The 13,061-nt window shown below is 33.4% G+C and overlaps 2 protein-coding genes across 3 annotated transcripts; one reads left to right on the top strand and one right to left on the bottom strand.

Annotated features, from left to right (window-relative positions):
• Window positions 1–510: 510 nt before the first annotated feature.
• On the top strand, window positions 511–11,014 carry LOC115455559. Of its 2 annotated transcripts, none has more exons than XM_030184187.2 (4): window positions 511–722; window positions 2,701–2,865; window positions 5,035–5,158; window positions 10,165–11,014. In XM_030184187.2, exons 1-4 carry the CDS (start codon window positions 668–670, stop codon window positions 10,286–10,288), a joined length of 468 nt encoding a protein of 155 aa, XP_030040047.1. In that variant the 5' UTR covers window positions 511–667; the 3' UTR covers window positions 10,289–11,014. The 2 variants fall into 2 exon arrangements, with proteins under 2 accessions (XP_030040047.1, XP_030040066.1); XM_030184206.2 differs by lacking the exon at window positions 10,165–11,014 and adding an exon at window positions 5,696–5,906.
• LOC115455548 lies at window positions 11,014–12,436 on the bottom strand. The gene is made up of 2 exons (XM_030184176.2): window positions 12,064–12,436; window positions 11,014–11,988 (listed from the first exon to the last, which is right to left on the bottom strand). The coding sequence occupies exons 1-2, from the start codon at window positions 12,101–12,103 to the stop codon at window positions 11,390–11,392; spliced, it is 639 nt and encodes a 212-aa protein (XP_030040036.2). The 5' UTR covers window positions 12,104–12,436; the 3' UTR covers window positions 11,014–11,389.
• Between the last annotated feature and the right edge of the window lie 625 nt (window positions 12,437–13,061).

Here is a 13,061-nt window from a genome sequence, read left to right as displayed (position 1 = left end):
TTAACTTGATTTAATAATTACTATTTTATTGCTTGTTTATGCAAATCCTAAATAACAAGGTACATAATATTTTTTATAAAACTTATAAAATAAGTCTTCATCATATTATGTTAATCGGATATTTGGCTCCTATAATACTGAAAAAGAAAACGGGATTTTGGGAAGTGTCCGCGCGTTTATGACTCGCATTTGGGTGTTTCCATATGCGCCCAAGTGCGAGTAAAGTAGTAAGTTATTAGCATTTATGCTTGCTACCTACACTAGTTTCGTTTACGTCTGCTCGGATAGTTCTATAAGTGTGCTTCTATTATGTACCCACCTATGCTTAAATCCAAATAACGACATTTACCTAATATACGTACCGCGTACCTAATAAAAAGTAGGTTGCATTAGAATTTAAACATAAACTAATAGCAAATGTAATGATTAAAATTTATAATAGTGGAAATAGGTAGGTCGCAGACTACTTTCAAAACAATTTTGTCTATTCCATTCAAAAGTCTGATGATAGTTTTTGCCGGCGGAAACCGTTACGGTGCGCGTGCGTGCAATAAGATGCGCCGTGCGCGCAAGTTTTAGCCGAGACGTTTCCAAAGCCTTATAAAACGTGTGACCGGGTGCGTCCAAGCCAGTTCTGGTCCCACGACTGTGGAGTAAAAACGTCAATATGCAGACAATCATCTTTGTTTTGTTGGCAGCGACCCTGGCCGTGGCTCTTGAAGGTTAGTGACCTCGTTTTTGCAAACATCAAGTGAAACTAATTTTATCTATTTCCCTTTTCCTGCAAGCATTTTCAGTGCGTAGCATAAAATTTAGTTAAAACTCCCTTACAATAGGTAGTTAACTTATGACTGGTCGCAGGTTTGTTTGTGAGTTAAATATATTTAGTGTTTTTTGGAAACTTGTTTATTTCTAGACACCGTCAAAAGGGTGTTAATTAACAGGAAATCGTAATTACCTATACGGGTAAAAAGCGGCTTTTCGAGTGTAGCGTGAAAAAAATACATGTTATGCGAGAACTTAGAAATAAGGTTTGAGAGTGGTAGAGTTATATTTACAATGCAATATTCAGTTCGGGATAGTTTAATTGTAAGTAATTGGATTTGATCAAAATTTCTGTAGGACTGTCCCCTTCTTATTAATAAGTAGGGGACAGTCCTATAGATGTAGATGTAGAAAACACGAAACCTAATTGATAAACTTCCAATTTAATATTTAGGTATAGTGGACCTTGAAGGTAGAGCTGCAACACTTAAAGTAGAATGAAACGTAATGATTTAATAAAGTTAATGTAAATAATATGGTTTTGAAAAACGTTTGAAAATTAGGAAACATATTTTACAAAATTATGTTGCATAGACCTTATGTTACATTGTGATTTGAAAAGTTGTCGCAGTTATTAGTCATTGGCCGTTATGAATATATAGATCTCTCTGAATAGGTATTTGATTTTGTATTATATTTGATGACATATAAATATGTTTTGCTTAATTACTGAACAATCGGGTTCATGATTATAAAAATGTAAATAGTAAAAATGTTTTTCAATGTATTATAACTTGGTCTTCATGAATAGACTTTAATGAAATGAAACCTCGAAACATCTGAGTAAAGGTTAAAATTAAGTAAAATGTAATTTGACTTGTATAGACGATGAGGATGAATAGTGTGTGGTCACGATTTTACGAAGGTCAAAACACAACTGAACAACTCGGTGCTTATTCATAGGGGATAGTGATGATCTCACAATAGTCTTAACCTTAGATAGGAAAAAATATGCTTGTTTTTTGCTTCCCTGAATGACTGGTTATTTAACTCAGGATGTTTAGAAACTATAAAAAAGAGTTAAGGCGTATTCATGAGTCACAACAATAAATTTTAACTATTAAAAGTTACTAAGAAATTTGATTGAAATACCTAGTAACAATAAACTCTGTAGATTCATAAAAATAAGTTTAATAAGGTGATATTGAGCCTGTTGATGAGATATTTTATGGGGATTTAACTGTTTTGTGATTATTTTGTTCGACGCAGTAGGTTATACAACAGGTTAAGTTCTTTAGAGTTTACTAGCTATGACAATTAAAAAAGCAAAGTGCTAATTATCAAGCTCAACGACACAGCTCTAGGTTACTTCATGATAAACTATATTTAACAAAGCAGATTCATTGGTACCGACAACTCGGGTGCACAGGTGGATTTATCACCGCAACTGTTTTATCTTAACTGTCAAGAATGATATAGGTACTCCACTGTCAAGTCGCAACGTGTGCGCTAGCTCAAGATATGAGAGGTGGAACGGTTCTAGGTGAACATAACAGTTTAGTGCCATCAAGTGGCATAACTGTTTATACCTATTACACAGAAGACACAGTTTGCGACAGGTCCAATTAATGAACTTTAGATTATCGTGACCTAGATAATAAAGCAAATCGTTCGCACGAGAGAATACTGCCTTTTTGCATATATAAATATCTGTAGTTGTTAAAGATACTACTCGATATTTTATTACAGCTGTATGAAACATTATCTAAATATTTAACATGTATATGTTTAACAACGATTCCCTCTATTTTTGCCACGAAAGACTTTTTGGAATATACGTACTAACTATTTAATTCGTACCTATGAAACTAATACAATATCCTACAGTTGCCTTGTCACTGGTCAAGCGTTGAAGTTTTTTAATGGAAATTCTAGGAGGGCAATACTACGTGCCTCGCGCATATTACACTATCGACGCGGAGGGCCACGAGTCCGCGCCGGTGCCTCTGCGACGTCTCCGACGCTCCTTGAATCCGTATCCCTATTCACACTCCGGAAGTGCTAGTGCTAATGCCAATGCCAACGCTGAAGCCCGCGGATGTAAGTATTAGATTTGTTACATACTACTGATTTAAGAGATGAGCATGCTACTTGCCTGATATTACTCAACACGATCGCTTAACACCAATTTCCTTAAACAGAATGAATATTTAACATAAAATTAGTAGTAGATATTTTAACCAATTGGTAATATTGCATTGACTTCGTTATGCTGAGATGAGAAATAGATTTTAAAATGTCGATATAGGCTACAATATCTTCATCACAGGAACAAAACAGTACCTGCAATGTTTGTTGACGGCAGAATGAAATAATTAGTCCTGCGCATATGCATTTTCGTCAATGAATAGACCTATATAAATCTAGCAAAACTGTAACTTTATTAAATTTTGTTTTTGTGTATGGCGGGAATATAAATGCGTATTTTAGAAAATATTTTATTTAATGTATGTAGATATATATTTTTGTTAATATAATATTTAAGCGAAGAAATACCTTTCTACCTTGCACGGAGGTTTATGAGATTTAGCACAATTGAAGTTCATTTAGCGGAGCGCAGAAAAATAAAATTTATGAGTTTTGTTTGAATTTGGACCGCTAGTAATTTCAAAACTGAAAACATGATTTGTAATAAAGCTATTAATAGACGTGACAATGAGGACTCAGTCTACTGAACGACGCTTCATGACTTAGACCAACATTATCTTTTTCTTTAAATGTCGATATTTTATTTTTTTTATTTATTTATTTATTAGGTTTTCCAGCAGACTTAACACTAAGATTACAATAAATTAAATATTATAACTTATAGCTATAATGTAAGCGCAAGTTAGGAAATCTCAACATGCACATAATTTAAACTAAAAGTGACATTTATACGATGTATACATATGTATACGTACCTACTAATATTGTTTCAAAGTTCCATGAAAAATATAATTTTTAGAAGCGCGTTTAAATCTTTTAATTACATAATCACGAATTTGTATATAGTGACTTTTTTTTGTTATTTAATTGAATCCTAATTAAATATATTCACGATTTTATCTAGAAACGGTAAAACTATATGGCCGTTTTTATATGATACACAATTTAAGTTCTTCAATTCGTTGTTATTTTTACATACTTACATCGTTAATTGTTTATTAAAGGAAAATTTATCTATACATCTAGATTATTTTTATTACTTTTTCGTAAATTGAGTCTCTAGCTCCATTATTATTTATCTATACTAAAATTGTTGTAAGTATTGAACCACAGCATATGTTAAATTCCCATACATAAATTGAAATAATGAATTCCCATGCATTAGTATGTCGAACGTGCATCGTTCTAATTGTAATGAAATAACGGTTCATGAATTTACCCACGTTCGATTTCTTCGCATTGTATTATACGTGCACCAAGCTTAAATAGGTGTTTGACGATGGCCGATAAGAGCTTGCCGTTTGTAGAGCAAGCTTAAAAGCCACCGCGCGTCAACTAGCAGTCCGCCTAACGGTTTCGAAATTCTCCAAGTAGTTTTACTGTTCAATTGCTGTATCGACACAAAATGTAATTATAGTAGTTTTATTTTATTAAAACAAGTTATAGAGTGTAAGATAGTGCTTTGTTAATACAACACAATTCAATCGAATGGTGTACATCTATTATTAAGTAAAATTGCTTTAATTATGAATAGACATAAAATAGGTCACGATGTTTGGAACATCAAAGCTGTATGAAATAAGATCTGAGATATTTATATAAATACGTTTAGTAGGTAAATCGACAATTAATATAATATTTATAGTTTTACGCGGATATGAATATTTGTTGAATTTTTGCAACAACATAAATATGTCTACATTTCAAAGACAACTTTGTATTAAATAGTTGAATATAGTTATGTATTCCGAATTCAAATACTAACCAAATGAACACTTAATGGCCGACCATTAAATTGGAGAATGTTTGAGTGCAGGATTCTATTTGTAAGTCAAGTAAAAAATATTCATTCGGTCTTTATCAATATAAATAATCCATCGAATTTATATGTGATTGACCATAAGCCGTTGCATACTGTAATGGTGCTAAAATATCATATTGATGTGTGTTTATTCTCTAAAAGTAATATACTTATGTCTATTTCCCAGAGAATACAAGTGTGATTGTATCCTAATTTTTCATTTTGACGTAATAACAATATATTTAATGTAAATTTTTCAGGGGGCGAAGCTAATGCCAATGCGAACGCCAATGCTCACGCGGTTTCTGGTGGCTGGGGCTCCGGTCACGGTGGCTGGGGGATACCTTCGGGCGAATATGGCTCCGCAAACCCTAACTTACTCAGGTAAAATATTAATTAAATTAAATATAAATTACTGTGATTACTAAAACCTCGCCATCGTTCATTTTTTTGTTAAATAAAAATATAGCAAATTATTTGCTAAAACTTAAATTCTATTATTTATAGCATATTTGTTGGTGTATTTAATACCCTACCTACGATATTAAAATAATTCACATGTCAATTTGTTATTTGCGTATTATTTTAACAATAACTGAGATTCTGTATTTATGACATTGTAGCCAGTGTAACTACTGGACATAATAATTATAAGACTTAACATCTCATGTCTCAGGATGGCGAGCGGAGTAGAATACCAAACAATACCTTACCTAATTACCTTACCTAATTAAAGGTGTTGGATGATGTTTTTACTGTTTATGGGCGGTCGTATCGCTTCCCATCAGGCGAACGGCAAGCTCGTCTCGTCTTTCAAATCAATAAATTTAAAAAAATAGTACACAACTAACTTTTATTAATGATTTACAGCCAGTATTTACACTTATATTTGCTTAACATCTGTTTTATTTGTGTCCATAGGCATTAAGACTACAGCGCCATAATGTAGACTAAGTACATGGTGTCGGTCCATCATCGTGAACAACTATTTTCCATCAGTTGCAAACTCGCCACGCGACAGCCTTTGCGTTTGCGCCTACAGAATTGAACATTGCAACTGCCGGAAGATTTATCTATTTATTATAATTAATGCTGTATTAATAAAACTAAATAAATGTGATTAATAATAAAATGCATTTTGCTTAACTATCATCTATGTTTGCTTAATTTCATTATCTAGTTTCTATATTTATTGCTGTATTGTTATGTATGTTGATTGTAGATAGACTCTTATACTGTCATGTCTTAGTATATATTTAGTTGAAGAATTGTTATTTTATATGTTTGGATGGAAAGCAACTATAGCAAACGGCACAAATTAAAAGAGGAGAAGTATTTCTGCTCTCACGTATGAAAGGGTTTCTATATAGAGATACATCTCTATGCAATATACATTGCTTTAACATTTATAGTTCGTCTCGTAATAAAGTACCGAACATGAAAAAGACTTCAACGCGCAATTAGAGTCCAAAGTGTAAGCAGTAAAGGCTCCTTGTGATTTAAATTGGATTTAATAATTGAACCTTACTAGGGTTTTCCTACTTGTAATTATGAGTTGGAACAATGTTAAATTAGGCTATGCAGTTTTAACGGTTTCCGAAAAGCTATTCTATAGTGTAATAATTGAAACAATTTTTTATTTTTTTTATTTAGTAATTTACCCAGTGCACAGTGCATACCCATTCTTTGTTGTACACCGATATTAGATACCATCATTTTTATTTCATAATCTTTATTGTACCGATATTCCTTTCCGTAACATGATTTATAAAATTACTCCCAAGTTACTTCTAAAGATTATAATTAAAAAACTTTTGAACTCACCCCATAAAACAATCTTTGCGCCCTAACCGGATATCAAGCGAATAAAGACAAAATGAGGGATGAAGCAGTCATCCGGACCATAAACATAAAATGTTCACGCTACAGATCTACAGGAAAGAGAGAAGTGTTGGCCGCAGAAGTATTTTGCTTCTATTTTAAATGGACTGACTCGGTGACATATTGTATCAAAGCGTTGTGTAACAACGCTCTATGGTCCTTATTTTAAAAAAAAATATATATTTTTTTTTTCAACGGTTGTTTCCGCCAATACTTATGATTTAAGTATAAAAACTAATGTTGCGTAAGAATAACAATTATTTAAAGGTTGGCACCAAACTGCTACGAAATAATGTGCATTGTATGTAACGAAGATGACAGAACCTTGGATCTTGCTATTAGTACAATATTAGACATATCTATAACAGAGCCCATGGATGCCCTAAGTAAACTTGACCACAAGCATCCTCCAATCGTTCTCACTTTGCCTGAAATTGATATCAAGTATCTCCGACCAAAAGCGTCTTCTGATTTTAACTTTTACAAAGCTGATTTCAAAGCTATTAATACTCATCTAAAAAACATAGACTGGAACGTAGTTTTTAATCACTGCACTTCAGTTAACGAAATGACGTCATCTTTGTATTCAATTTTAAGAAAGTTTATTCACGATTTTGTGCCTAAATATAAATACAACAAAAAGCAGTTCCCGTCTTGGTTTAACAGATCGTTAGTGAAAATTCTAGCCAAAAAAGATAAGTTAAGAACAAAATATAACATTTACAAAAACTCTCGTGATTTAATCGAATTTAATATTTTACGCGAGCGCAGTCATAAGTTTTTTAATATCCTACATTCGGAATACCTTAAAAGAACGGAAGAAAGCATCGCAGTGAATCCCAAATTTTTCTGGCGTTATGTTTAGGATAAACGTAAAAATCGGTCCCTACTGCCGGCGCAAATGCACCTGGACGATAAATTGGGCCAAACTGGGAAAGAAATAGCTAATTTGTTTGCGGAAAACTTTTCAAAAGCCTTTGCTTCGAGTACAAGTAATATGCTGAAAAGACATGATAATATCATTACTCCTCATATTATTCACCACCAAAATTGTCTTAGCAAATTAAGATTCTCTGAAAGCGAAGTCCTCAAAACAATAAAACAATTAGACGTCCTTAAAGGACCGGGTCCTGATGGCCTCCCGCCTTTATTGATTAAGCGTTGTGGATCAGCGCTGGCACTACCAATGTCGCTTATTATAAATCGTTCCCTATCGTCAGGTATATTTCCAGATGAATGGAAAAGTCCAAAATTATACCCCTACATAAAAAAGGCAACTTCAACGACATAAAAAATTACAGACCAATTTCTATTCTATCATGTTTTTCGAAATTATTTGAAGCTATTCTATGTCCAATTGTTTCTCGTTACACTAGTAATCTCCTGTCAGAGCAGCAGCATGGCTTTATGAAAGGTCGTTCTACTGAATCTTGTTGGTTTTATATCCGAAATCGCTCAAGAGGTAGATAAGGGACAACAAATAGACGCAGTGTATACCGATTTCAGTAGTGCGTTCGACAAAGTCAGCCACTCATTATTAATGAGTAAGTTAGAACGGATAGGTTTTCATGGTTCCCTTCTGAACTGGTTTCGATCCTACCTCGAAAACAGGCATTATGTTGTGTTTGCAAACGGTTTTGAATCAAAAACATATAATGCTAAGTCTGGCGTTCCGCAAGGATCTCATCTGAGTCCTGTTCTTTTTTCCATATTTATCAATGATATTACAGAACATATAAAACATTGTAAATTTAAAATATTTGCGGACGATCTTAAAATTTACAGAATTGTCAACAATAGAGTAGAGGCAAACCTTGTTCAGAGCGACATAAATAATATAAAACAGTGGTGTGATGTAAATCAAATGCATTTAAATGTTCAGAAATGTTACTATATTCAATACACGCGAAAAAAAAATACTGTAAGCTCGGCATATACTCTAAACGGTGTTACTCTGACAGAGGTGAGTGAAATACGTGACCTAGGATTATTAATTGATAGCCAACTAACTTTTAAACCTCACATAGACTCAGTGGTTACGAAGGCGGCTCAGCAGTTAGGTTTCATTCAACGAAATACTAAAAGTTTTAAATCAGTTCATACTAAAATTTTATTATACAACTGTCTGGTACGTAGCTGCCTCGAATTCTCAAGTGTGGCGTGGAACCCTTTTTATGCAACGCATTCACAACGTATAGAAGGCGTTCAGCGAGCTTTCACGAGGTCACTTGCCTTCTCGTGTCCAGGTATTTCACACAGAAACCCATATGAAAATAGGTTGTCATTTTTCAAAATATATAAGTTACGTGATCGAAGGAAAATTCGTGATCTAACATTTCTCTATAAACTCATCCATAATGCAATGGATTGTCCATCAATTCTAAATGAAATTTACCTAAACGTTCCTTATTATTATCCGCGTCAGAGAATTACCAAAATACTTCACGTGCGATCTACCAAAACCAACTTGGGGTTCAACTCTCCTTTTCCAAGATTATGCCGCACACTAAACGATTTTAACTCTTCCATGGATGATCTTGATATATATCACGATTCGTTAAAAGTGTTTAAGCAAAAATTAATTAAATCTTTTCTTACGGTTTAATGTTCTAGAGTCTTCTGCATGTAAATTTATGTACTCAAACGCAAAAAAAAAAGAGAAAACTTTGTATAATATTTACTCCTTATTTCGTAATATATTATGGCTTATTAATGTTTTATTTACATCTACGCAGGGATTTGCAACGCTACTCTAGCACTACCTTCCCTTTTGTTAACGAATACGTGGTTTTCTTAAAATAAACGAAATATTCTGTCATGTAAATATTGTCGAAATATCCTCTTGCTGTGGAGAATGTTGTAAATGCCTATTATGGGTGTACATATCAGATAATAATATATTGTGTTATGACAACTCTGTCATAAGATATAAGAAATTGTAATTAGTGAGTAAGTAATATGTATACTGTTGGCGTTTCTATAAATAAATAAATAAATAAATAAATAAAATAAAACCCAGCATTTTAGACGTTCGTTTAATATTTTCTAATTTAGGTATAAAAGTAAATTTCTTTATCGATCATTGCCCCGAGATCACGGATCGTATGCACTTAATCATTATGGGATGCATTAGTAATCAAAGTTAATAAGTTTGTGGCTTCTAGAGAATTCTATATAGAATTCTCTAGAAACCATTCCACCATATGGTGGCATTTGTTTACGTTCAAATACATTTTGTTATTCACACATCAGAGCACAAGCCTATTGCGATCATCCAGCATCATATTTTAAACTAGCATTTCAGACGTTTAAAGGGTTTTATCTGCATTTTCACTTATATGCCGTGTATTTGAGAAAATTTTAATTATATCTTATTGTAGGTAATACCTACTCTTAATTTTACTGCATGAATTTATATCAGGACATAAGTAATCTTTTTATGTGTTAAAATCATCCTACTGGACTATTTTTAGATATGCCACTATTCCGTACATACCCAACTTTTACAGGAATGGAATGACAGCTCGACAATCAGGACCAGTGTTGGGACGCTCAGTCAGTGCCACCTCCTCCGTCGGTATGGACTCATCCGGCTTTGGATATTTTGACCAATCTGCATCAGTTTCTAACTAAATGTACCTACTACGATATTAAACTAAATGACGATATTATGATCAAGCCGTCCGCTCAAGGATTAATTCTACGCCTACGTATATTCAAGCAGCATTTCGTTTAATAAACAACACTGCACAATGTTTTTTATTATGAAATTCATACACGGGAATAGTCTCATAATATGTAGTAATATCATCATCTTTAAAGTCATAAACACTATATTATTGCACATTGCCTCTGCTTAGCAGAACTACTGTATGTGAACAATAGAATTACATAAGCACGCGTGCGGTATTCACTACCTAAATCTAATTGCAAGCCATCGATTTGTAGTCCAGACATTGCAGTTGCGCTGGATGTAAATTACGCCCTCGTTAATTTTTATTGTTTTTTGTCCGCACTTTTACGATTTCTTATACTTTTACTAAAAACTCTTTGAAAGATGGCAGATGCGGGTTTTTAATGTATTTTGGAAGTGTTATTAATATCGTAATAACTAAATAAATTTAAAAATAACAAGTTAAGATACGTAATTTAATGAATGTTACTTTTGTGTTATTTTTATTTTTTCGACTTTTAAATTTAAGAAATCTGTCGGCGTGCGATGGATCAAAAGTATTTATTATTTTTATTAATTGTGAATAAAAATATAAACCTTTAGAGATTCGTTAATCTCATCCAATAATAGCCTAACATAATATTCAGGTAGAGTTTATATAAAATAAATAAATTAATTGTTTAAAATTTCGTTTTATTTGTTAACAATTACATCGTAAAGATTTTATAAAAGTTTTATGGCAAAGTAATTGCTTATTATAATTTTTAGAGTTAAAACAGTAATGTAAAACCAAAAAATGTATAGGTCTAGTTTATGTAACTGAAACCTAAATATTCCATTGCTGTACATACATATGTACCTATCTATATTCATATAGTTCTGTATATATTAGCATATATAAATGGTAATTTAATAAATGGAAATTTTGTTAAAAATCAATCTGAAAGAGAAACTTTGAAAGTAGATACCTTCAAAAATGTAAAGTAATTTAACATTTCTTATATACTCAGTGCGTGTTCATAATTTTTACAATATAATATTCAATATCTAAGCACACTTAATTATTTGTGCGGCAATTCTAATCTATACTGCGGTTTATTGTAACTATATCCAGTAAATTGATTTTGCGGGGGCTGAACAGGAGGGTTCGGCGCAGAAATCGGTATTTGGGGAAGTTGAGGCACGGAGGGAGGTGCTGGGGCTCCTACGGCAGGAACAAACGGAGGCGTCACTACCACAGCATCATCTGTCAAAGCTACGTCACGTCCAGATGGTACAAATCCTTGTCTGAGTGGAGGTTGTTGGTTGAACTGCTGCGCTTGATATAGTTGAGCCTGGTATCTGTCTGGTGATATATACTGCGGCTGCGTAGGATACTGATTTGGGACGCCATATTGAGCGGCCAGCGCCTGTGAAGGATATTGGTTCGGTGCGCCGTATTGGTTGGACAATTCCATTTTCCCAAACATCGGTCCAAGGAACGGGAACTTGTTCGTTAGTGTGCCCCACAAACCCGTTCCACCAACTTGATTAGAGCCCTGGTTACCCCAGAACAGACGTTGCGATGGCTCCGATTGGTAATTCATGTAGTCCAGGTTATAGTGATTTGGACCTTCATTATATGGTGCCTCCCTTCGTACGTTGTACCCTAACGAACCACCTAGAAATAAAATAAAATTAATATTGACTTTATATGGCTACGAAAAACTGATCTCCTTTAACGCACTTCACATACCGATTATGGAGCACAACACAAAAAACACCAGCCGATTCATTTTCACACGAGTTACTGTTCTTCAACTGCGTATCATTGAGGCTCGGCTTTGCATTTATACCACCTCTATTTACTCCTAAAAGTAGACCTTGAAGTAAAATTCTCGTAACCTAATATTGAAAGTGTGAGGTAATGGCGTGGCAGTGGCTCACCCACCACCAATGGATGGACCGTCGCGGCTTGGACAATAGGTGCGACATCTAGGCGACTCGTGCGTCGCCGACATTCGTGAACACGCACAGGGTGAGGCGTATTTTTCCGCCGCTTACGAGAATGAAGCTACAAGTAAAAATATTTGTAATATTTGTTGTAGCGAGCACCTTTGACTTATTTATAAAATATCTTAACTTTTAAGTATTAATAAGTAACTATCTTTTATTAAGTGTATTAACTCTACATTGCATCATTGAAACAATTTGTGCGGTTTCCTTTAATTTTTATAAATAATAATCAATGTAAAATGAATTTTGGTTAGTTCTGAAAATTATAAATTGAAAAATAATGAAATATTTATTTATGAGATAAGCCTTCTTAAGTCGTAATAGCAAATTTATCGAAGTATAAACTTGCAACAAATTACCTATTTATTATTACAACAACTAGATTTGTTACTTTTAGAACACATTTGTAAATTTTATCGATATGTATACAACACAAATAGAAGTCTCGTAATTAACGTTTTGAATATTAAGTATTATAAAAGCAGATCAAATATTTGGATGGAATGTAGCTGCACGGTTTTAGAAAATTACTCATTGGTAGTAGTAGCACCTAGGTTTTTCCATCAATTTAAAAAGTGGTATATCGAGATATGCCACTTCTTAAATTTCACTTAATTTGGCGTTGGTAATTATTAAAAATGGAATAATAATGGAACACCATGTATTCGATAAAGTATCATGAAAAATGCACTGGGACGCGTTTGCGCGTGTTTACTCAACATAATCGGCATTATTCAT

The sequence above is a fragment of the Manduca sexta genome, chromosome 25 (genome assembly GCF_014839805.1).
Source record: "Manduca sexta isolate Smith_Timp_Sample1 chromosome 25, JHU_Msex_v1.0, whole genome shotgun sequence".
Classification (NCBI taxonomy): domain Eukaryota; kingdom Metazoa; phylum Arthropoda; class Insecta; order Lepidoptera; family Sphingidae; genus Manduca; species Manduca sexta.
This window is presented reverse-complemented; position numbering and strand designations above follow the sequence as displayed.

Coding starts and splice junctions, on each gene's coding strand:
- LOC115455559 (XM_030184187.2), top strand. CDS start 668: ATGCAGACAATCATCTTTGTTTTGTTGGCAGCGACCCTGGCCGTGGCT. Junction 2,866..5,034: donor CAACGCTGAAGCCCGCGGAT/GTAAGTATTAGA, acceptor TAAATTTTTCAG/GGGGCGAAGCTAATGCCAAT. Junction 5,159..10,164: donor GCAAACCCTAACTTACTCAG/GTAAAATATTAA, acceptor CAACTTTTACAG/GAATGGAATGACAGCTCGAC.
- LOC115455548 (XM_030184176.2), bottom strand. CDS start 12,103: ATGAATCGGCTGGTGTTTTTTGTGTTGTGCTCCATAATCG. Junction 11,989..12,063: donor TGTGTTGTGCTCCATAATCG/GTATGTGAAGTG, acceptor TTTTATTTCTAG/GTGGTTCGTTAGGGTACAAC.